Source organism: Epargyreus clarus, unplaced genomic scaffold (genome assembly GCF_041222505.1).
Source record: "Epargyreus clarus isolate Ecla_fem2 unplaced genomic scaffold, WU_Ecla_fem_2.2 ptg000023l, whole genome shotgun sequence".
Taxonomy (NCBI): Eukaryota; Metazoa; Arthropoda; class Insecta; order Lepidoptera; family Hesperiidae; genus Epargyreus; species Epargyreus clarus.
This window is the reverse complement of record NW_027332230.1, coordinates 16,249,611-16,274,023: the sequence shown is the minus strand read 5'-3', so window position 1 is coordinate 16,274,023 and position 24,413 is coordinate 16,249,611. Positions and strand designations below refer to the sequence as shown.

Sequence of the window (24,413 nt, the reverse complement as noted above, 5' to 3'; positions counted from 1 at the left end):
ACTTACTTAATCTTAATAAAAGACAAATCATATCAAAGAGAAAATCATTTTATCAAAGAGAAAATAATCTTTGCCTTGTTTCCTTACCTTTAAGAATTCTTGGAATAAAAACCATATGTCTTAAATCATATATTTTTAATTTTACTTTTTTGTGTTGTACGAGAAATAACACACAATATAGTAAACAATACACCAGTTCATGAATTGGTTAAATAAAATTGTTTTTAAATGATACTCTTGATTAAGATTTATTTATATACATACTCTCTCTATGTCTTACAAAAAATTGCACATAACTTATAGCAAGCGACATTACTGAAAAACATATTTACTAATGTTATTATCTGAAATAATTATATAACTAGCATACGCACGTGACTTCACTGTCATCTATTTAAATACTTTAGGCCAGGTATAAAAATGTGTACATTCATGTTTACAAAATTTTGTGTTACCCAGATTAGTCTGGACAAACGGATCAAACTTTTACATAATAATTACAAACACACATTTCTATTAAACTTATATATTAGGCTTTAAAATGATTTAACGTTTTTGATTAAATATTAGTTAGGTTAAAATCTGTCTATAAAATTGTGGACATAATTTCTCCATTATTTATAATCTAATTATAAGTAATCAATACCATAACAAGATAAAAAAAAATCCAACTTCCTATATTCATAGTTGCTTGTTTCACCACTTTTCACGAAATCGATAGTTACAACTTATTTGACATATTTTACATATAAGTCGTTTGTTTTAATTATGCAGGTAAGTAGAACCCTTCGAATTTCCAGAAACCCCACGACCACGTCTGATTTTGCCTTATAGGTAGTTTGTGAAGCATTGCAGTATGTATTTATTAGAAGGTTGTCGTATGGGACACAAGACATGCCAACTAAATTCACACAAGGAATAACGTTTCTGTAACTAAACTCTAGTAGCAGGTACTTCTATCGATAGCTCAGCAAAAATAAAACCTCGTAAAGTATAAGTGGGCGATATTTATCGGAAATAGTCCTATTTAAATATGTTGAAGGTAGGTACTCAAAATGTTCAAAGTAATCTCTGCAAAAAGTAGTGAAACAACTCTAGCGTCTGTGTTCTCTACTAAGCAAACGTTAAATGTGCTGTGCATACAATATAGATGTATTTAATAAATGATAATATTATAAATCTAATTCATGATATTAACAATGTATTGTCCGCGCTCCAGGTCATGGGGCAATTAGATTAAATATTTATTTTAAAACAATTTACGACTAAATATCTGTGCGTAGGTATAGGTAACGAATGTCATGTTCTATTCGGTTTATTAAATAATACCCTAAATTAATGTGCGTATAGTATGTTAATTTACAACATAAATTGTGCCAAAATATTTGTAATATGAAAAGTTTTCCAAAAAACAAAAAGCAATTTTAACTACTGTGAGCTTTTTTCATTCAAGTTCACAAAACACGTGTTACAATTATTTTACTTATTTCGAAAATTAGAAATTATACAACTAAAACAACAAGGTATTTGTTATTATGCGAATGTCAAGATTGTAAACTTATGTAGGTCGTTTTTGTTATACCAAGGATACCACAAAGAGTTTTTTTAAATATTTTAGCTAAATTTAACATGGTAACCTTATACAATTATTTAAGAATTCACATTATTCTGAAGCAGGTACCTACCTAAATGATTAATATCGTTATTAAAATTATTTAATCTTAAACATTTAACATGAACACATAAGAAATTATATTTAAGTAAGTAGTTAATAATTGCATATTCATCGATAAAAGTGCCCCATCAGACTAGACATTTTGAAATATTTTTCTATAATGGGGAAGTCCAATCATCTAACAGTAAAACATTATCATTATCAGAATCGATCCTTGTATATTACCTTCGACATACAAACAAACGATATTTTGCATCATTTTATAATATAATATAATTAAAATCAATTAATTAAACCTAAAAAACGAACAACGATTACCTATATTAAATTGATTAAAATAATATTACGAATACCTACTTCACTATATTTGTAATTCCTCTCTTAAAATTAAATTAAGGTTATTACAATGGAACGATAAAATAATTAAAACTTAATTAATTACTTAATTAAAATTTTCATGATTATATCTAAAAAAACACTTATTATTTGTAAACAAGGATTCATAAAATTAAAAGTAAACATTTATAATAAACTATAAAACTAGTATTAAACCAAAAACAATATCAGAATTTTATTTGTTGTATAAGAAATACAAATGAAAATGAAAATTGTAGTACTTATACTAAAATATACAGTCACCATAACTAAACAATAATTATAAAGATGAACAATATAATCTACGTAACAGTGCCAAATTAAAATTTCCACGTTGTACGATTTTTATCTTACCGTGATAAATTGTATTCGATGGATATTAAAATTTTGATTTTCAATTGTAATGAAATGTAAGTAGATCTGCCTATAATCAGGCTTAAATGTTTCAAACTGTAACGTTTGATAAAGCTTAAATCTAATTCACGTGAAAGACTTATTTATAAAAAACGTAGTTTCTAATTTTTCCTTACTCTAAAAAATTCGGCAAAGGAGCTCGTTAGAAAGCTTCAAAAACATTATTTTTAGATTTTGATCCAATATCATAACTAATAAATAAATTCCGCCTTCTACACATATACTCAGTAAAGTATAATACAATTCTGCACCTGCTATAGTCATAGACACAAACAAAGACGAGTACACAAACTACACAATCGCCCAAACAAACCACAAACGCCCAATTGTAAAAATTTAAAAACACATCACCTAAGATTTGTTATCACCAAAACGAGAAATGACTAATTTGAATCTAGCAAGACTATCGGAAGTGATATAATATAATTAAACATGTGTAACTTACTTACAGTGCTTTATTTTACATTCGGTACTTTATTAGATTTCAAGTACCCGCACATATACCAATTAATGTCAAACTGTGTCTGTATAGGCTACATATTTTAGTAACATTTTACACATCTGAAAAACAGTCCAAAACAATTTGTGCTAATCTTAGGTTATACAAACTTTGCTAACGGTTTACACCTCTATTGTAGAAAAGTGAAAATTAAAAGTGAAAACAGTATTATCATTTAAAAAAGCATACTAAGGGAGCTAAGTAAATGAGGGACAGCACATGCCGAAGCTGGACGCCGAGTGTGGTCGCGTCACTAGCAACGGCGACTGCTGACCGACTGTAGACCACGATCGCCAACATAAAGCGGCGATAACTGACGTTATCGACGCGAAATGTCGTATAAAGAGTATCTAATTTATATATTCATCTTTTATACTTCTCGAAATACACCGAATGTAGCTAACATACTCACGACATACGACTAGCGACTCACTTGCCTGTTATTTGCTGAAGAGTGATATTAACTGAGGATCCAAATGCAAGATCTTAAAAGTATCTGTCCTATGTAATAGTAACAATTACATATCAGTCAATAAGTATACATAGCTTAAAGTGATATACTATTATTAGGAAACGTAACACATCGATTCGCACTGACACAGAAAGTTTGTGACCAACATAAAGGTTGGTCCATTTGTCAGAACAACTGCAAGATCATTATGAAGATGGTGAGGCCGGCAACCCTCGTCGCGCGGCCTCGCGATGCCTATGTTTTCTTCGGCTGCTGAGGTCTGCGCAGAAGGTGCAGAGGATCCCGGCGGTACCTCGCGAACAGCTCCCTCTTGAAGGTCTCGAAGTGTTTCCGATTCTTCTCGTTCTGTTTCTCCCGCCAGAGAGGACGGGTTCGTCTAGCTTGCAGACCCCAGTGGATAGTGAAGATTGGCGACAAAACTTTGAACTGGTATCCGATTAGGAACATTTCGTAGACCTGAGGAAGAATAAATGAAAAAATTAGGAACTAGTATTGCCAATCTTTTTTAGTATCAAGTGTGAAGAACTATATAATAAATGTCCACAGAAAGTTTATTCTTCCAAATAGGATTGTTCTGCTTGACGTCGAACTCAGATGCTTTGTTACTGAGGTCTAAATTGTATTGCCTCATATAAATAATGAAACTCATATACACTTGGCTCTTCAACAAATAGGTACACAACTGAATTAATTACGAATAACACAAATTTACCATTATATGGATATCAGACAGGAATCTCATAAAAGACAATGTTAGCAGGAAAATTTTATTTAAAAGTAACAAAATAAATAAACTCCGTCGACATAGATAGAAACGGGCACGCGGTAGGAATGTCTATTTATATCACAGTGTTGCAATGGTCCCTCGTGGGTACGGTTTTGGATCAGACGCCGGTGTTCTCGGTGACCCAGTCACGTAGAGACGCGATGTTCGTGAACACGGTCGGTGACAGTGGCAACGCACAACCCCGAGCGAATGATACCACGCCGAAAGCTACGCCCCTGAATACTGCTGGGCCGCCTGAATCACCCTGAAATTGAAAATACGCAAATTGTATACCTTTAAAGTATAATTGTATATCTTTAAAGTGTATTATAGTATATCTGTAAGGTCGTTACATTGCTGTTGGATTGTTAGATTATAAATTCTCGAATAAATCCTACCAACACGTGTACATCACAATTCTTAGCTTTAATTTGTTTTTAATAATACCTTGATTGCATTGTGAAATTTTACTGAATTTTATAATAAAAAATATAAGCATATTAAATATAATTAAACTTAATTTCTTCTTAATTATTTTAACTCTCCTGTAAATAAAACAGGCCTCAAAAAGCCCATAAGGCCAACTGATAGCAACTCGATGACTCACGAACTCAACGACAATTAGAAACAAACATATTCTAGTACTTGCTAAAAACGTAACTACTTTACCAAAACAACTATGTTATTAAACTGTAGAAGCCTCACCACAACTCAATACGTTACCTGACAAGAAGACACGCCACCAATGAGGAAGTGCCCGCCACAGAACATGTTGCCAGTCAGCGCTTCTCCATACGACAGCCGGCACAGCCAGTGCGGCACCACAGGCACATGTGCTTCCATCATTGTCCGGGGGATACGACGACCACCAAGCTAGAAATATAAATGTTTTTTAAAAAAGTGACTTTATCTTGATCTGCATGTTATTTTACCAAATGGGGTACCAAGAAAAGGTTAATATGATGATCAAAAAGACTCTTCAACACACAAAACCTGTTCTTTTTTTTGTACTTAGAATTAAAAAATCAAAAATCGCATGCACTGAATCAAAAGATAACTGTGGAATATGTTATGGTACATACCTCAACATATGCCACAGTTAACGACAAGTGTCGTTACCCCAAATAGATCCGGAGACTGATATAAATCCCACATGTTATGAAATAAATAAATAGTGACAGTAATGTTAAGCGCCGCGCCGACTTTCAAACCAGGGTAGGTTTGAAAGTCGTAGTACGGTACTTACACTAAGCTTTTCGGTCATCCTTCAGATGTAGCAACACATTTTGATCTATATTATGTCCTTCAGCTGCAGTAACCACTTAAACTACATTATCGATTACTATTTCATAAAAACATGGCAATGCCTGTTGAAAGTGCTAAATCTAAAACAAATATACTAACAGCAGTCAATCCCCAGCCAGTAACAGTTAACCGCACGAGTGGAACAGCTTGTCTCGGCTGCGGCAACCTGATGGAACTGATCGAGTTACTAAACACCAGTGGTCTGGCGAGCCGCAACACCGCTATGTCGTTATCGAACTGCGGTCGGCCGTACTGCGGATGGACGGTTACGTTGGAGACGGCCACGATCCTGCCGCCGGAGTCACGACGGGTGCTGCCCACTCGCAACCGAATAGCTGATGGTGCGGCGCTGGACAAGATAAAAAATATGGAATTTCATGCTTAAAGCTTTATAAATGTAACAAACTAGATCACATAATGCAGCAGACAAAATAAATGATGATGTAATGTTGTAAACGTTAGACAAAAACTTTCGTGCCAAGACCAGCTTTAAGGACTAGCAAACAAGTGAAATATAATGTGTGATGGCGTGGCGCTATAGAGGTCAGAAGAAAACTGTGTTTTATGTATTCACATTCACAAAATAATATTCATTATTTTTAGCGGCGTTAAATAGTAATTTAGTAAAATACGACATAGTTATACATAAAATGAAAACTTTAGTGTTACAATGAGTTGATTCTAGGACGTTCTGGCCAAGGTTGATAGTTTTTCTTTAATTCTTTATATTTTACGTAGTTTACCTATTTGCCTATTGATATTATAATGGCATGTTTACGTTAAACAAGCTATGACCTAATTTTAACATAAAAATTAAATACAGATTAGTATTAAATAATAATGATTAAAATATAAAAGTAACAACAATGACAACATTTATTGTGGTTATTTCAGTTCTTATAATATGATTAACTGGATTCTGTAACTTTTTAGATGTTGAAACGATACTGTCAATAATTTTAGAAACCTAATAAAACGGTTAAAAAGTAAGGTTAACTAAAGTTTTAGCAGAAACAGTTACTCGTTGACCGTTAAAAATTTAAAAGTTTTTAATGATAAGGATTTTATAAGAAACAATTTAATAGGAAAATAAAATAATAAGTAAGTTCCATTTTTTTTTTCATGAAGCGTAGGAGTTTTTTTTGAGAAATCTCTGTAATCAAAAATCTTTTTTAATATCAACTGCGTGAAATGTGTCTCTTCCCGCTATTCAGGGAGCCTAGGGCGTGTTTCACCATGAGGTTCCAACGTGGATTAGTGAAGAAAGGTACGGATTAGGGGCTACCCAACCAAGAATTCCTTATATCTGCAAAATCTGTGTTCGAGCAGTTTTCAATCTTATGCTTACAGTTAACACAGATCCCTATCATAGTCACGGTGTAACAGAATACCTTTATAAATCATAACCCCATTCCGTTCACGCTCCAATATGCGGTTAGCTTTAAGATAAATATAGAATGTTCGTATGTCATAATACCACCGTTATAACTGTGTCTATTTCCTCCCAGCCACCCCACGTGCCAAGACCCATATGATCTTAACAATACACTGGTATTTTTAAAGCTATTAATCATTTAAATCCCTTAATCTTTGATGTAGAGTTTAATTAATAGGTTAATTATCAAGACGGTAGAGATTAATGGCATAGAACAGTATTTAAAGATTCAATAGAATTTAAAGATAAAAAGTACCTACTCGCAATATTTAATATATTATAAATACATAAGTATACAAAATAAATTTTCTAAGTTTCCTTCAGAAACCAAGGACCATACCGCTAATTCTTTTAGCGTTGAGATGTTTATTACGATGAGGTTTATAGTCATAAGTGAGTGGATGGATAAAAAACTGTCAGTGGCATGGGGCTTATAGAATAACACTATCATATCGGGTCTTCACAAACGGCTGTATGTATCAGTACCAGTTATTTCATCGCTTAACAGTGGAATACCTTCAAACCATTCAAACTGTGGTATCATTCTTAAAGTAATATTATTGCGTATAAAACCTAATTCTGTTTAATCTACTGTGGAAATTTCAACGATATTTTCAATAGTGAAAAGAATAGTTTACTTACTTCCGAACACAATGCGCGGCGGTTATCACGTATTCATTACTGATGATAAACCCTCCGCAAAATGAGTTACCATTGATGACCATAGACACTTGGTAAGGATGCCTCGCTACGGAGCTGGGTCTCCCACCAATGATCTGCCCACTGAGCTCTGGACAAGCCGCCTCGAGACCAATCTCCTGGATATCTGGTTCAGCCACCTCCGGCGCTTGGGTCTCCTGTACGTCGTTTGTACAACATTCTCCATCAACCACTTCTTGGAGATCTAAAATGTTATGTTTAGTGTACATTTGATCGACAGTAAAATGAAATTAACTATTAACAATAATTGATTAGGGATATTTAGTGGGTATTAGAGAATTATCAGAGTTTTCGTTCATACTCGTTAAGGAAATAGCTACTAACTACGTAAGTAATAACAACAAAACGAAGTAATTATACAAAATTTATGGAAATTTTGAGTTAATTCCAGGTTAAGCATAAAAATTGTTCATTTGATTGTGTTTATTTCAAATAACTTCATATCATTATTTTATTTCATTATCTGTAGGAATTAACTTTTATCACAAATTTTAGAGATCATAAAAATGAAGCTGAGCTGATGAGTGAAGATTCATACAGTGAAGATACAGGTCCCATCAAAGAAACATAAAACGTACTCACCCACAGAAGCAATGAAACACAATATGAACCAAACAGATGGTCGCAGCATCGTGCTGGTGCAGGTAATTAACTGGTAGACGTCTGTCAGACAAATAGCAGCCAGCGACCAGCCACTGAAGGGTTGCGCAACCGAATTGACCGCAATCGGAAATTTCTCACGCCCCGAGACCACGGTCGTGACCTTAGCTTTGTGCCCTAACTTTCTTGTCTCGTGGACTGATCGATATCTGAACATTATGAATTCGTAATATCACATCCTTGATAGCTCAGAGAACGAAGTTAACTAGAATCAGCGAATCTTATGATACGATGAATCGACGATGATACGTTGCAATTATACTCAAATAAAATTTATCGGTAGAAGCCTTCGATCACTAATAATAATTATTAGTGATCGAAGGTTAAAGTGCTAACAAATAAGTACGATTTCAAAAGTTAGGACAAATGTGCTAAACTATACAACTTAAAGTCTTAACACTGTCCGTAATACGATGACCCACATGGCGGAGCGGTCACCATACCGGCACAAATACCGGTCCGACGCGCAGAAGATTCCGTGTTCGATTCCCGTCAGACAGATACCTGAATGATGAATTAGATTTCTGTTGTCTGGGAGTTTCTGCATTCGTTTATGGATGTATGGCACTCATGACAAAGGGAATCCTAGTGTGGACTGTGGGGTTATAAGTGTAGGAAGTGTATTTGGTTTGAAAGAAAATACCCTCTATTCGTTAAAAAGGGTCTTCCAAATTGATACTTCTATTCAATGCAACTATATATTATTTCGTAAAAAAATAAAACTTTATCACCATCATTTTCGTTGAAATAGCATACCCTATTTTCAATACTATAGAGCAGGGGTTCCCAAAGTGTGCGCCGCGGCGCCCTGGTGCGCCGTAGAAAGTAAAGAGGGGCGCCGTGAGTCGATCCTCTAATCATTGGACACCACAAATATTGGCGTTTTGGTTATCGATTCAAAATGAATATCCAAATTTAACATCCAAAGCATTAAAAAATTTCATTCCGTTTGCAACATCATATCTATGTGAAGCTGGGTTTTCAGATGTAGCAGTGATAAAGAACAAATATCGCTAAGGATCAATGTGGAGCAAGAAATGAGAATAGCAGTGTCAAGTGATATTCCCCGCTTTGAAAAACTGCGCGGAGATCACTTAGCTCACCCTTCACATTGATTTGACAGAATAAATATCGTATTTTATTTTTGTTATCCTCAAGTCTTTCTTGTTGTTTTCCGTTTAAATTATTTTATAATAACGTATTGTACAATTTCATATTGTGGTGTTTTAAATTCGTTTCGATCAACCTAAGGTAACTACTATTATTATAGTTACCTATTTCTTTCGACTGTCTTCTTCAAATAGTTAGCTAGGACAGGGCACAGGGCGCTGTGAAAGAATATTAAACTTGTAACTGCGCCGCGGGTTACAAAAGATTGGGAACCCCTGCTATAGAGCTTTGTATGACTTAATCTCGTCAGAACAGCGTTCATTAAACATACACGCTCGTAAATATAGTTTAAAATAATTAAATAGCAGTTACTAGAATTATCCACACGTTCCTGAGACACAAATAGCTTGTTTCCAGCGGTGTGGGCGCCATAACGTCATGACGCCGTGATCACTCGTATCTTTATATTCAATTCTCGAACTGAGGCGTAAACGTAGCGGATGGTAATATATCACCAAGTAAAATATAAACTTTTTACCCTAGGATTCCCTGTTTTGGATACCTGATATCATGAAATATAAAGTAAATCTAAATTTTATTCGTAACAATGGAAATAATAAAACTGAAAATGAGAAAAAAATATATACTTAGTTCACAGTTTAATAAAGTTTATGTTGAAATGTTTTTAACAAGAGAAGCGGTTCTGGTGAAACCTGAACCATATTATTATAGCCAAATTATAGATTCTATTAAAACAATTATGTATCCATTAATTACGTGAGATTTTTTAGCTATTTTTCGCCCTCATTGACCCAAAGGCTATAAAGTTTAAACACTTCATGAAAAAAAAACGTCACGGCAATGTGGGTCAAGATTACAAAGTAGTTACTAATAACTTTATTTACTTTTACATTACCATCAGACACTTATTTTTAAACACAAATTTAGACAACAAAAACCCTTTTTTTTTCTAAAAATATATATATCAAATAGGTATTATTACAAAAATGTTTCATACGACTATATAATAAAAATTGTAATTGTAATTATAATAAAGCATTAAATTATGTGAAGCGATCTATTACTTTTTTAACCGACTTCAAAAAGAGGTGGATATATTTCAAATATTAATATCGTAACTTAATAATTATTATAAAGTTTGAATTTTAAGTACATTTTCTATGAGGATATATTTAATGTATCGACATCCAGATCAAAGGTTGTTAAATCACGTTGGGGTTACCGCTACAGGAAGCACAGCGTGCTTTCTCCACTTTAGACGCCCGTTGTAGACCCTTTATAATTTTAAAATGCATACCAATGCAATGCAATGTTAACAAATACTAAAAATAAAAATAATGAACATTTGATGATACGGAACGCTGGGTGTGCAAATTCGACTCGAACTTGACCAATTATGATTTTTATAGTGACTCATGAAGTCATGATCATGACATGTGACGACCCGCGTGGCGGAGTAGTCACCATACCGGTCTGACGCGCTGATGGTCCCGAGTTCTATCTCCGGTCAGACAGAAATCTGATTGATGAATTTAGGTTTCTGTTTCTAGGTCTAGGTGTTTGTGTGTCCATAGCACCCACGATATAGGTGTTCTATGCCCACGATACAGGGAATCCTGTATCATAGTGTGGGGCTGTGAGTGTAGAAAGCGTCTAAATGTTTCTATAATTGTTTCTGTTTTAAATAATGCAAAAAGTACTTTCGGTAATACTTCTTAAAATAAAATATATGTATGTTTGTCTCAGATATTTTCTACAGAAGTCACAAATATAATGTTTAAACTTATTAAAATAAAAAAACAAGAAGTAATCATAAAATTTTGTTTCAAATACATTTTTAATTTTAAATAATTTGTCGTTAATATTATTGATTGTTATTCTGAGATTGACACTGTTGGTTCGTCCCTCCGACCAATTTAACCGAGTCTCCTATCCCCCGTTAAACCGCGGGGTTGGTATAATTTTAATATTTTCTAGCTATATTATAATATTATTTAATAATATTGTATTATTATGAAATAATATTGAGAATCCGGGGGGTATTCACCCCTTGAGAATTTGCCCGGGCAAAGAGGGTATCCTCGAGATCCGAATAATCCCTGCCAAAGAGTATAGTAACCTATATAGGAATCCCTACCCACCCCCATATTGCAAATGCAGACGCGGCATATGAGAGACCGGTGGATATGAATTATATATATATAGGTTACTTACACTGTATATAATAATACTCTTATGAGGTTACTAGATTATTTGGATATGAAGTATCTATTGAAGTCATACCATCATATACTATACTCTTTGAGTCCCATCTTGCTTGCTATTATTGACAATGACAACTGTCAGTGTCAATGTCAAGACAATTGACAGTCACCCGCGTTTAAGTTATAGCGCTCGTACTATAAAGTATAAGTAAATATTATTAAAATTAGGAAGAATACAACAGGAAGAGTGTCGGACAAAATAAAATTGCGCGATCCTTAACACAGGACATTACTAGCAGTGTAGCTTAGCGAACGCTTTTAAGCGTTTCTATTTCTACAAACGTTAGCGCAATTTCAGCGATACTTACTAACCAACAATAATTTAACTATTATTATAATTCCATTCATGTATTGTGTTTAATGTATAGCTTTTATTCTATTATTTTCAACGATAAAATCAAAATACAGTTCGGTAATGACTTTGGCTAAATTTCTCCTTGAAGTTGTTGTTAGAATTTATGAAGTGTTTTATCTTTTTAAATGAGTGGTAAGTATACATACTGGCTAAACTGTACATTATGACCTCTATCCTCCTATACCATCCGTAACTCAAAATTCGACGGGTCATAATGTACAGTTTAGCCCCTTTTAATGTTAATATTACCAAGCGACATAGATTAGTAAAGATTATTCACTCCTAATAAGAAAATGTACCCAGTTTTGAGAATTGAAATAGTTGCGTAAAAAAGTTTTGCCACGTGTCCGTGCTAAAATATCCCTAAAATAATGCTAAAATATTTGAAATAATTATTTATTTATTACGTAAATTACGCAGTATTAGTTATTTATTCGTAAATTTTCTCTATAAATGTTTTATTTGTCAAGAATTTAAACAAAGAACTTACTAAAATAAGCCGTTTGTGGCTTCATTCAATTTCAAGGCGGCGAAGTATCTTTACTAATCTATGCCAAGCGATTGTAATTAACTGAAAACTAACAATTAAATTCTTTCTTCTTAGGAGTTAACGGGTCACGAACTAGTCCGCAGCAATTCGCAACTCTAATTAAATTTATGGAGTGGTAATCTTATAATCAGTATTGGAAATCATATTTCTTATTTTTTCTCTCAACATTTTCTATTGTCTTACATACTAACAATTATAGCTGTAATTGGATTAAATTATAAAGAGATATTTATTTTTTAGGCACGGGGACATCCTTAAGCCCCAAACGGGAGTTCATGGTCGTCTGAGATGTAATCAACTGTGGATAAAACTTGCCAGAATGTTAAATTCTATTCCTGGTGGAGTGGAAAAGCCAGTTGATAAATGGAAAAAAGTAAGTTCAATAATCTATTGTATGACAATTCACATAATAAAATATGTAGGAATAATTGTTTTTAAGATGTCCTTTCCAAAAAAAGATCAGCAGGCCCAAATTGGTTTTTCCATTTATCACAAGATAAATGGAGAACTTTAAACCTTCACCCAATCTGGGTTCTTGCATGACTAAAACATTTAATTAACTATAATAATAAATTGAAGAGAATAACTAACCATACTAACAACTAATAGAAATTAGAAAACTAATAAATACTGTCATAAAAATGTTATTTTATTTATTGCAAAAGTACACAAACCCATTGAATTGAGGTTATCTAATAAATAATACCTTCATGAAAAAATTTATTTAACTAACAATTTTTATGATCCCTAGTTGGCTTGTATAGAATCCAATGCATTTCTTAGATTCATGTATTGTCATGTTATACTTAACTATACCTGACTACTTTAATTTAGGTTTGGGCAGACTATAAAATGAATACCAAAAAGAAGTATAAAATGATCGAAAAACGGCGTTTAGAAGCTAACGACAATGGTCCAAGGAATAGTCTAACAGAGCTAGAACAGCGAGTGATAACACTCCTAGGAATTACCACTCCGGCTGACCATGTTGGTATCCCACAGGAAATAGACATTAGTGAAGTAAGTTTTCTATTTATTATATTGACGATCCACATGGCTGTGCAGTCACCACACCAGTCTAACGCGCAGAGAGTCCTAGGTTCGATCCCTGGCTAGACAGATATCTAAATGACAAATGAAAGTTTCGGTTTCTGGATAAGGGTATTTGTGTATTTGTTTCTGTATGTGTCCATAACACCCACAATACAGGGAATCCTATTGTGGGGCTGTGAGTGTAGAAAGCGTTATTAAATATAATCCAAATCCAAATATGGATTATATTTGGATATGGATATATTTATTGGGTAAGTGTGGTTTAGCACTTGCCCAATAAAGGAACTGTAATGTTTATTTGACCTCAGTCTGATACATTACTTATAATAAATATAATGTTATATTTTTATTCATATTATGGTTCACATTGATTAGCTGTAAATCTATTAAATACCTTTTACGGACAAAGTACTAAATGTTATATATAATTAAACTTAATATTCCAGCAAGAACCAGAATCAGCTCCTTTCGATCCTGTAGCAGAAGAACTGAAGGAAGTACATCTTATTATTGAAGAAGAAGAAGCACCTCATACTGACAACGACGGTAGGTAAAAATATTATTAAGAAACTTCCTTATAAGTCGTACTGATACAATTTTAAATATGTAATAACTTTCCTTTTTACACGCTTTTTATTAGCTTCACCTGTATGTTTGTTTGTATGTTTGTAACCGACTTCTTTGGGCGCGATTTTGACCCACTTTAAACGGCCAGATTTCGTTCAAACTTTGTAGATTTATTTCACAATTATACTATTTACTGTTCCTTAATTGATTCCTAGATTCATTTAGATTTTCTACTTTTTAGTTAATTTTATCATAACAGCGTGTTTTTTAGTTTTTTGAACTATATTTATTTAAAGTTGTAGGGGCATCGTCACGGCCGACAACACCACAACAAACCACAGAAGATATGCAGTCTGACTGGCGCTCACCATCGCGACCAGAGACGCCTACGGAACAGGTTGAAAGACCACAAACTACCTCGATACGTTCCACATCGAGGTCATCACGGCGATCCCGATCGAGGGCACGCCACAATCTTAATCAACCTCTGTTCCACTTAACGGCCCAAGAGTATGTAACCCTCGAGCAACGTCGGTTACAACTAGAGGAAACACGAGAGATGCATGAACATGAGCGTGAAATGGAGCGGTTCCGACTAGAATCGCAGAGAATTGGGGTGGCTCGAGAACACAACCAACTGCTGCAACAGCTAGCTGGCATTGCTAACAAATTAGTTGATTCGTTAAATTATCAAGGTCGAACAAAACTAATGCTATAATGATAAAATGATCCGTTCTCATTGTGTTTTTTAATAAAACAAAGATGTGACATAACTACCATCTGCTATTCAAATTTCTGTAATATGTAAATTAAGTTGCCAAATAGGCATAAATATATTTTAAAGAGACTGATTCTACAGTAAGTTACATCACGTTAGATAATGTGGTACTAGTTAGCCTGCGTTGATTCCATACCACAGTAGCATTAAATCAAATAAAAGTACATTTTATTAAAAAGTTTTGTAAGCTATAATACTGTAATAACAATATTATTCCATGATTTCCACATTATTCCATTAATCACGCTTGAAACAAAAATTGTAATAAAGTCTGAATAAAAAAAATGTTTTAAACAAATCTTATTCCATTTATAATGTAAATTAGGCTAAGAATTTGAAATATAGAGATAAAACAAATAGTGAAAGTGTTTCATTAAGCGCTGGTCACCGAACAGCGTAAAATAACTTCCGATATAGATAGTTTCGGAAACTTCAAAAAGCAGTGATTCGCGACGGACAGACGAATCGACAGCAATGGGCTCTTTTTATAAGTTGTAATCTTTCCGGCGAAAATAATTGTTTATTTAGCTTACAACATTCTAACACCATTCTCAACTACGACGACGATGACGTAGGTATGACGACACAAGCATAGGTGTTATGGCTAGAAATTCTCAATATAACTCCTATATTTACGAAAAGATATACTTACTTATATTTTTGGAGAACAATCAAATGACTCTACAGACAAGTGCTTTTTCTTTCTTAAAATATTTCAAATCATCATAATAGATAGTCTTACTAACCGTATATTTTTAGATAAGTACTACCAATGACAGAGTACTACCAATACATTTAATAATAATACATTTATTAAACTTCTCAGTAATTCATGATTTTATTCTGATTTTACTACATATCAACACGATTACTCATTATTTTAGTTATCGTTAGTTAATGTTGTACCAAATAAATAAAAACGTAAAGTAAATAGATTAGGCGCAGGTGCTATGGGTCATAAAGTTGGTAATGACACAAAAATAATCGATAAGTGGCGTATCGACCAATAACGGCACGATGATTCAGTGGCCTTCAACCACCCTTCAAGCCATAAGCTTATAGCGGATGGAAATGCATTAAAGTAAAATTAACACGCGCAGACTTACTGTACTTTTCGTGTTCTCAATATGTAGTTATATTTTTAGAATAGTATCCTTAAATGTATAGTATAGAATATTATTATGGTTTTCTTCTTGTATCCCCATTTCATTGGTATAATCCTAATCACTCAAAACATTGTAAATATATAAAATACCAGCCCTATTTTTAAGTCTGCTGAAAGACCTTAGCTCTTACTAATATTAATTTTAATTATTTTATAAAGACCATTGAAAAGAAAAAATCCTTTCAGTTGTACGCTATCTTTTATGCTTTGGCACATTTATTATTATAAAGGTTTAGTGACAATGAGTTAATTTTCAATTTTATTGTCACCGCGAAAGGGGTAAATTTTCTTCAACTGAAGTGTACGCACTTGTAACGTAATTTGACGAAATCGTAAAATTGTTAACAATATGACATTTAGAAAGCTTCCAAAATTCCGAACGTGATAAAGTAGGTAAATTCATGTAGAAAAGAGTTGAATTATGAAACCCAGCGTTACTATTATAATGATACCTACTAATAACCTGTCCTATTGCAAATCTTACAACAGACTAAATAGACCGGATGCATTACCTTGAATCGAACGAATTGCATTTTGATTTGTTTTCGATTGATTTCAAAGTAGAGAGTTAAAAACTGATTAATGTAACTGCTGCAATACTTAAGTAATTTAATTATCAAGTTTGATAACCTTATAACCGATTTAAGGCCTATCTGTAAATAAATAATGTTTTATTTTAACAAACTACATAACGAATTAATTAATATCGCGATAGACTATAAGATGTAGGCGCAATAAAAAATCTTCCCAATTTTTTTAGATGATAGCGAAAAAATTAAAAGACATATTAATGTATTATGTGCAATAATTTGTTAGTATATCAGGACTAATATAGCCATGTACTTAATACTCTGCCTACAATTTTAAAGGGTCCGAGGTTTAAATCTGTACGAAGAACCCCTGATTTTTTAGTCGTGTGTGAAGGAAAATATTGTGAGGAAACCTATACGCCTGAAAGTCTTTTAAAAAGTTCTTGAAGATATATGAAGTCTACCAATTCGCACGGCCAGCACAGTCGACTATGGCCTAAACTTCTCTCACTTCGAAAGGAAACCCGTGCCCAGCAATTTTTGAAGGTGGTAGAACCCTTTGTGGTTCGACTCCGGCGGCACCACCGCCACACCTATTTCTACCTAATAACAGCAGTGTTAGGCGCTGCTGTGTTTCGGTTTGAAGGGTGTGGTAAGGGAGATAGACTTTTCCGAGGCGTTCCAGCTTAGTCCTCAGGGGTAGCGGCGCATCTGTGGCCGACCTCAGGTAGGAATATCTAATCCTATCTGGGGTTGATTACAGATGTCCATGGGCGGCAGTAGCCACTTACCATCAGGTGGACGGCATGCTCGTCTGCTACTCTCATATTATATAAAAAAAAAAAAAAAAAAAAAAAAAAAAATGTGTTGACGACGTTGTTACATGCCTTAGGTTCTATGTACATCTACGTAATTATACGTCAAGACAATAGTATGCCAAAACCACAGTATGTTTACAAAGAAACACTAGTAGAGCCGCAGTGGCCGGGAAGCGACGGTGTAAAAATAGCACGTTTATGAGCAGCCGCGAAATATTTCTGTGACTACAGCCCGTAACGCGATACCGTCTCTGGCTGGAATGTGGCGAGGAATGGTCCTGAATTCCTCATCGCCTTATTAATCTTTAAAACGTTAATTTTATTACGTGCTTTAAAAACAGTTGTCGGTTGTTCTCTATTGGAATATAGTGTTAAGATTGATTCACTATAATTCCCTGTAATACTCGTAAAAAAATCTTACTAACCTCAAGCAACTCTTAATAAAGAAAGTTAAACTGTTGGATCTAGAAACATGAACAATATACATATACTTAGATATACTTTGAAGGTGGTAGAACCCTTTGTGGTTCGACTTCGGCGGCACCACCGCCACACCTATTTCTACCTGATAACAGCAATGTAAGGCGCTGCTGTGTTCCGTTCTGAAGGGTGTGGTAAGGGAGACAGACTTTTCCGAGGCGTTCCAGCTTAGTCCTCAGGGGTAGCGGCGCATCTGCGGCCAACCTCAGGTAGGAATATCTAATCCTATCTGGGGTTGATTACAGATGTCCATGGGCGGCAGTAGCCACTTACCATCAGGTGGACTGCATGCTCCTCTGCTACTCCTATGTTATAAAAAAAACTATATATATATATATATATTTGATTATATTAATATAGTGTATATAGGCATAATGTGTAATTTCAACCATATTAAAGTAATTCTACAAAACTGATAGCTATGAAATATTGTACATATTGTTACTGTTGGAAAATTTCTGTATTTTTCCGCCAAAATGCCTGGCACTTCTCCATGATCTCAGAAAGTTAACGATATTGTTTACGTTGTCATATTTCGTATTTACATATCGTGTTGATTGCTACGGGTAAAAATATGTGCTCGTATCTACTCACATTAAAAAATATCAATTTTCAAAACTTTTTTAATTAATTTAATCATTATACCTTTTTAGATTCCTTTATTAGTAAATAATCCACACAAGACGATATATTTTTTATTATCCATAGCTACAAAAATCGGCTACATATTTTAGTATTCCAATTCGTTTTACTTAATTTTCTGTTCATGTAAAGAAATTCATGTATTTCGTCCACGATCCAAATGCAATCCTTTGAGCCATAAATTTTATATGAAAAGTCGCTCACACTTTTTGCCTTTATCCATACAACAGTTTGTATGGATAAAGGCAAAAAGTGTGAGCGAGGTTCGAAATTAAACACATTAATTCAATGTCGCTTCAATATCGCCCAACTTCCATTAATTTCCTGTAATTACTTCGCAGGGACAAAACTGTATAGCTACAAATCGATTCACACTTTTTGTTATGTCTAGCCCTTGCCTGATTGTAGCTTTTTGTGATAAGATCTAGTTTACGAAATTAACTTCTACCTACAGTGTAACGTAAACGCAATATAGTCACTTATTAAAACCCCGTTCTACATAAACCAGATACCTACTCGTACATAATAAAAAGTCGATACGTCATTTATTAACAATTTGATTTTTAAGATTTTATTATCAGCAACATTAACGGATAATGTATCCAGTTTGTTAAGGAAATACAAAGGAAATATTACCTTCCTATAGGTACCCTACAATTTAATTAGTTTACTGATTACTAGTTTCGAAAGGACTACAAACACCAATATGTATGTTTAGATAACAACAAACAAAAGCGTGTAGTAGTAGGTAGGTATTCAATTGAAGATCCAATTAATTGTCGGGGAATATTAAATAAGATATGATGGGAAATAAGATAAGCATCTCATAAAATAATAAGGTTAGTACCTAAGTAAGTAATACTTAAACTGATTTTAAGCTTATTTCATTTGCCTCTCTGAAACCATTTCATAATTTTCGGTATTCATCTGGTTTACGAGAATGCGTTGAGCTCGAAAGAATTAAAACGTTTAATGGTCCTTTTAATGGCTTTATTCTTTGTACATAACTTATTTCATGCGTTTATTTTAGACATTCAAGGTTTGTGTTGCTAATGCATCATCATTATTTTTTGTTGATTATTTTTAAATTGGGATGCGCAAAGAAGTTTATCATATAGGTATTCTGTTCTCATAATAATATGTCTGCCTTATTGTTGTAGGTACGTAATTTGAAAGGTTTGGTAAGATACTTGCGAAAGATGTTGAAAATTAACCCAGAAGAGATGTAAGTACTCTTCTGGGTTAATTATATTTTATTATTTTTAGTAAAATTACTGTTCTGTAGAGGGTCGATTACTTTAAGCAAGCGCTAAATTTACGTGTTTTTCAATACCTAACATATCTTTTTACGAAACGTTTCACTATGAGTTGTAAAGAAACACAAATATTTTAAAAGTTTTTTTTAGTATACAATATTTTACTTTCTATGTCAAACAACACACCCATTTATTTTTATTTGTGAAGAATTAAAAAAAAACTTACTAAAATAAGCCGTTTGTGGCTTCATTCAATTTCAAGGCGGCGAAGTATCTTTACTAATCTATGCCATAAACATACAGTTTCCAGATGCAAATACTTACTAGTTACAATTCATCGTGAGTTTATATTTTCTTTTTTAAACGGAAAATGTTGCTTTCTTTGGAACAAGTTCAAATACGTAAGAAATATAATAATGACGCATTTGACCGCGTAATTGCTGTTTGCGTAATGACATCGCTGGAACGTGCGAAGGAACCTTTCGGCTTGGAACGGTCAGCGACCGCTGGCAACTCGCCAAGGGGTTCCAAATGTAAGTTATAAGTAACGACCTATGGACAAATGCCCTATGGATAAAGGTATGCATAAAATTATGAGTGGTAAAGTAATTGATTCCTCTTCAAGTTAAACATGTAAAAGAAAAATTGGTAAAAATAATATACGAGTACTATGGATTTTTGGCCATAGCTACCGTAAAATCAGAATATATAAATCAAACTACGATACTATAAGTCAAGTTATTAAAACAAACTTAAGAACTTAATTAGAACATGTCTAGCTATGTAACAGTAACGTGCTGCCAAGTAGCGGTAGTCAAGAGGTGGTCAACCGAATTCAACCGATTGTAAACCGCTAAGTGGTGTGAAATGTAGTAACTTATAAGTACATCGAAGCTTGTGATCACAAATAAATAACTAATAAGGGTACACTAGAAGTACACTAAAGAATTGAACTAAACATGTCCAGCTCTATAACAGTGACGTGCTACCAAGTACGTAATTCGGTCGCTGTTTGCGTAATGACATCGCGGGCCGGCGCTGGCGAGCCGCCAACGAAACCAAATCGCATGTTATTCCTCGAAATTAGCTGCTACTAGGTGATTAAATGATTTACTGTTATATTTCAAACTAGCAAGGTCTGCTAACGTCGTTAGGTAGGTATACTTAATCTTATACTAATATTGAACGAAATAAAATTCTGTTACTCTCACCTTTCCGATAACAGTAGAAGAATGTAATTGAAACATTACAGCAGTCATCTTCTATTTACATGTTTTTTTTTAAAGCCATGAATAAATTATAATAATTAAGCTAAACGTAGCTACATTATGTAGGTATGTTTTGCGCCCGAAAACTTAAATTTGCTTAATCAACAATTTTTCGAAGGTAAAATAACAAACTGTCTAGCTAAGAGTTTGCGCTTCGTCGTCAGAACCGATTTATATATTTATTATAATCATTTGCTAATTGTTAATTTAATACCTTTCAATAATTAGGTACTTACTTGTGTGTTCCTTGTGAACCCATAGCCGAGAAACCGCTCATCATGTGCTGGGACGGTATCAGGAGCCACGTAGAAGGGCTCGTACAGCAGCTCGAAGTTAGTCACGTTGTGGCTGATGTGGGTTTCGGAACTCTCGTTACCTCCACTAGCTTCCCACCTGGAGAAGAATAAGAATGACTAAGTAGAAAAGCACATTTTTATAACATACATACCATGATATACAGATTATCTGGTTAATATAGTCCCTAGACATATTAAACTTCTACTTACTAACAAGATTGTACCTAAGTGCCGCCGTTGGCCTATAAAAAATAAATATAAAAAAGAATAACTATTACCTTGAAAATTACCATATTTTAACTCTATTACCCTTTGAATTAAATAATATAGAAAAACTAAATGGAAACCCTACACAAAACATAAATATATATATTTGGTTCTACTGTCACAGTCTTAATATTCTTTTGATGTTTTCATCTAATATTAATGAAGTTTTAAACAATTACGTACCTACTTTTAAGTTGACTCACCTCGAAAAATTAGAAGCGTACTGATTATAAATGAACACTTTTCTGTGAAACGGAATTGCCAGTTTATTTTTCGAAAGCCTCAATAACTCCGACTTATTTGCTGGAAAATTTGCTACTCGTCTGTCCAATTCGTACGTAGGTACCACATATGCACATAAGGGACATTTCGGAGCATTCGCCAGAAATATGTCCAGAGAGTCTGCCATCCCTTTTGAAGGAACTATGTCGATATCAACGAGGAATATGTAAGGCGTGTGACAGTTACGTCGCGCAAGATTTCTCAAGTGATTCTGTGGATAAGGATGTCTTGCTCTCCATACCACGGTTTCCGGTTTCCTTTCCCCGGGAGGTAGAGGCTTCGCTTCACAATCCTTCGCCCAATTTGGAAGGTGTCCATGTACTCCTGGTCTATCTGCGGGCGTCGCCGCATGTATGGCCAATCGGGAATACACTTCCGGTTGACAGCGAAACAACCACATAGCAAATGCTCTGAGAAGTCTCAACTCGTCACCGGCAACAAACACCGCAACTGATATCGGTCCGGTCCAGTGGGCTGCTATCCTGAGGAGTTCATGCAAGCGCTCGATGGAACTCTGTGTTGCTAAGCAAACGCGATGGTCGGCTGAGGCATCGGCATACATATCTCCAACAGCGGCATAATCGAACATCCTATAGGATCGTGATCCATCCCAGCGACCGAGGCGCAAGTCTATACGCGATAAGGGATCGTCGTCGACGCCTGTATTTTGGGCAGTGTCAACGCATGGCTCGCAAGATGGAGGCTCGGTATCCGGTGGCGTAGACTGTATGTTGGGGCAGGACGGAGGACGTAGGAGCCATACGTTAGCAGCCACGTTGTATATGACCAAAACGATTGCTGTGACCGTCACTATGCTCCACTGACAACGCCATCGCCACTGGGAACAGAAAGATTTAATTATTTATAAATCAAAAATTATTATTGTCATCAAGATAAATAATATTGGTAGTATGTGAATTCAAAACAATCCACTTAAAATCTTATGTACTTGAATTCGAAATACTAATTTCTATGACATCAACACATATTGTTTGTCTGCCTGTATATAAGTATGGGCTAAGCATTGTAATGTGGGCGAAGTCGCGAAAGATAGTTCATTAATGATTTAAATGAAGATAACATATAAGGTGACATTAAATTTTATTAGGTAAGTTTAGGTACTTACAAGTTTGTCTCTCCGCATCTTCGTCATAGGTCTCTGCAATCCGAAAAATCGCATGGCTCTAGCCTCGAAGGCTAACATCACCTGCCCTCGTCTCCCATCACTGATAAGGGTTAGATCCCTCGTGTTCTGTTGACAATACACACACAATCGCTTAATTATGAGAACTGATAAGTTATTGTTATTAAAGATGGTACAGGCTTTTTTGGTTCAACTACACTACCACACTTTTTTATAATATATGAGTAGCTGATGAGCATGCAGTCCACCTGATGGTAAGTGGCTACTGCCGCTCATGGACATCTATAATCCATACCAGCTTGGATTAGATGTCCTGAAGTCGGCCACAGATGCGCTGCTATCCTTGTGGACTGAGCTGGAACGCCTCGGAAAACTATGTCTCCCCTTCCACACCCTTCAAACCAGAACACAGCAGCGCCATACACTGCTATTATGAGGCAGGAATAGGTGTGGCGGTGGTGTCGCCGGAGTCGAACCAAAAAGGGTTCTACCACCTTCACATTGTACCCTTCTGTGTTCCGGATAGAAGGGTGTGGTAAGCAAACGATAGTTCTAGCTTAGTCCTATGGCACAGCAACACATTTGTAACCTTAACTAGGACTCCAATTCTATTTACAAATATCCATGGACTGCACTACTTAACTATTATCTCGTGGACAGCGTGCTCGTTATTTTAAATCCATAAAAAATGTGTATACTACTTTTTCAGTAATAAGGATTAGTTTAAAACACCTCTTAATATTTTATTTACCAAATTAGCAATAAAATTATAAAGGTAAAGTCAACTTACGGACGTTGTAATTGTTATACCACTAACGAAATGAAATCGTTATCGTTATAAATGACAATATCGCCTGCACCAATATTCACCACCTGAAGATCTATCACCAATGCGATTAATCTTTCCGTATGTAATTCCGTATTAATTAATCAGAGTCACTCAATTATAGGTTACGAATGGTCCGATTTAACCATATGAAGAGTGTAGTATGCAACGACGAATTTTTGTCTATTATTATACATACAATACATATATCAGCTATGTTTATTTATAATGTATTGTAACAATAAAGTGTTTTAATGTAGAAATAATAATAACAGATAAGGCTGGTACGCTAGAGTTTTCTGCGCATGCCACGAATACTGACATGCGCAATATGGCCCGGTGTCCCCTTTTGTCAGTCGAGTAGATTGGAAAGCTCTTCACACTAGCTAGGCCTCTCTTCAATGATGAAAATTTCAAGCC

General features: G+C 34.5%; 3 protein-coding genes across 4 annotated transcripts; 1 reads left to right on the top strand and 2 right to left on the bottom strand.

Annotated features, from left to right (window-relative positions):
- Positions 1 to 201: 201 nt before the first annotated feature.
- On the bottom strand, positions 202 to 24,286 carry LOC140751738 (beta-1,4-glucuronyltransferase 1). Its single transcript, XM_073085776.1, has 5 exons — positions 23,958 to 24,286; positions 23,150 to 23,275; positions 21,945 to 22,861; positions 21,415 to 21,571; positions 202 to 3,891 (listed from the first exon to the last, which is right to left on the bottom strand). Exons 2-5 carry the CDS (start codon positions 23,225 to 23,227, stop codon positions 3,670 to 3,672), a joined length of 1,374 nt encoding a protein of 457 aa, XP_072941877.1. The 5' UTR covers positions 23,228 to 23,275; positions 23,958 to 24,286; the 3' UTR covers positions 202 to 3,669.
- On the bottom strand, positions 4,003 to 8,534 carry LOC140751739 (trypsin). Its single transcript, XM_073085777.1, has 5 exons — positions 8,244 to 8,534; positions 7,584 to 7,845; positions 5,606 to 5,855; positions 4,925 to 5,074; positions 4,003 to 4,466 (listed from the first exon to the last, which is right to left on the bottom strand). The coding sequence occupies exons 1-5, from the start codon at positions 8,476 to 8,478 to the stop codon at positions 4,320 to 4,322; spliced, it is 1,044 nt and encodes a 347-aa protein (XP_072941878.1). The 5' UTR covers positions 8,479 to 8,534; the 3' UTR covers positions 4,003 to 4,319.
- LOC140751701 (uncharacterized) lies at positions 11,817 to 15,378 on the top strand. 2 transcript variants are annotated; one of them, XM_073085711.1, is made up of 6 exons: positions 11,817 to 12,203; positions 12,676 to 12,736; positions 12,862 to 12,994; positions 13,456 to 13,641; positions 14,121 to 14,220; positions 14,538 to 15,378. In XM_073085711.1, exons 1-6 carry the CDS (start codon positions 12,197 to 12,199, stop codon positions 14,957 to 14,959), a joined length of 909 nt encoding a protein of 302 aa, XP_072941812.1. In that variant the 5' UTR covers positions 11,817 to 12,196; the 3' UTR covers positions 14,960 to 15,378. The 2 variants fall into 2 exon arrangements, with proteins under 2 accessions (XP_072941812.1, XP_072941813.1); XM_073085712.1 differs by lacking the exon at positions 12,676 to 12,736.
- Positions 24,287 to 24,413: the final 127 nt, after the last annotated feature.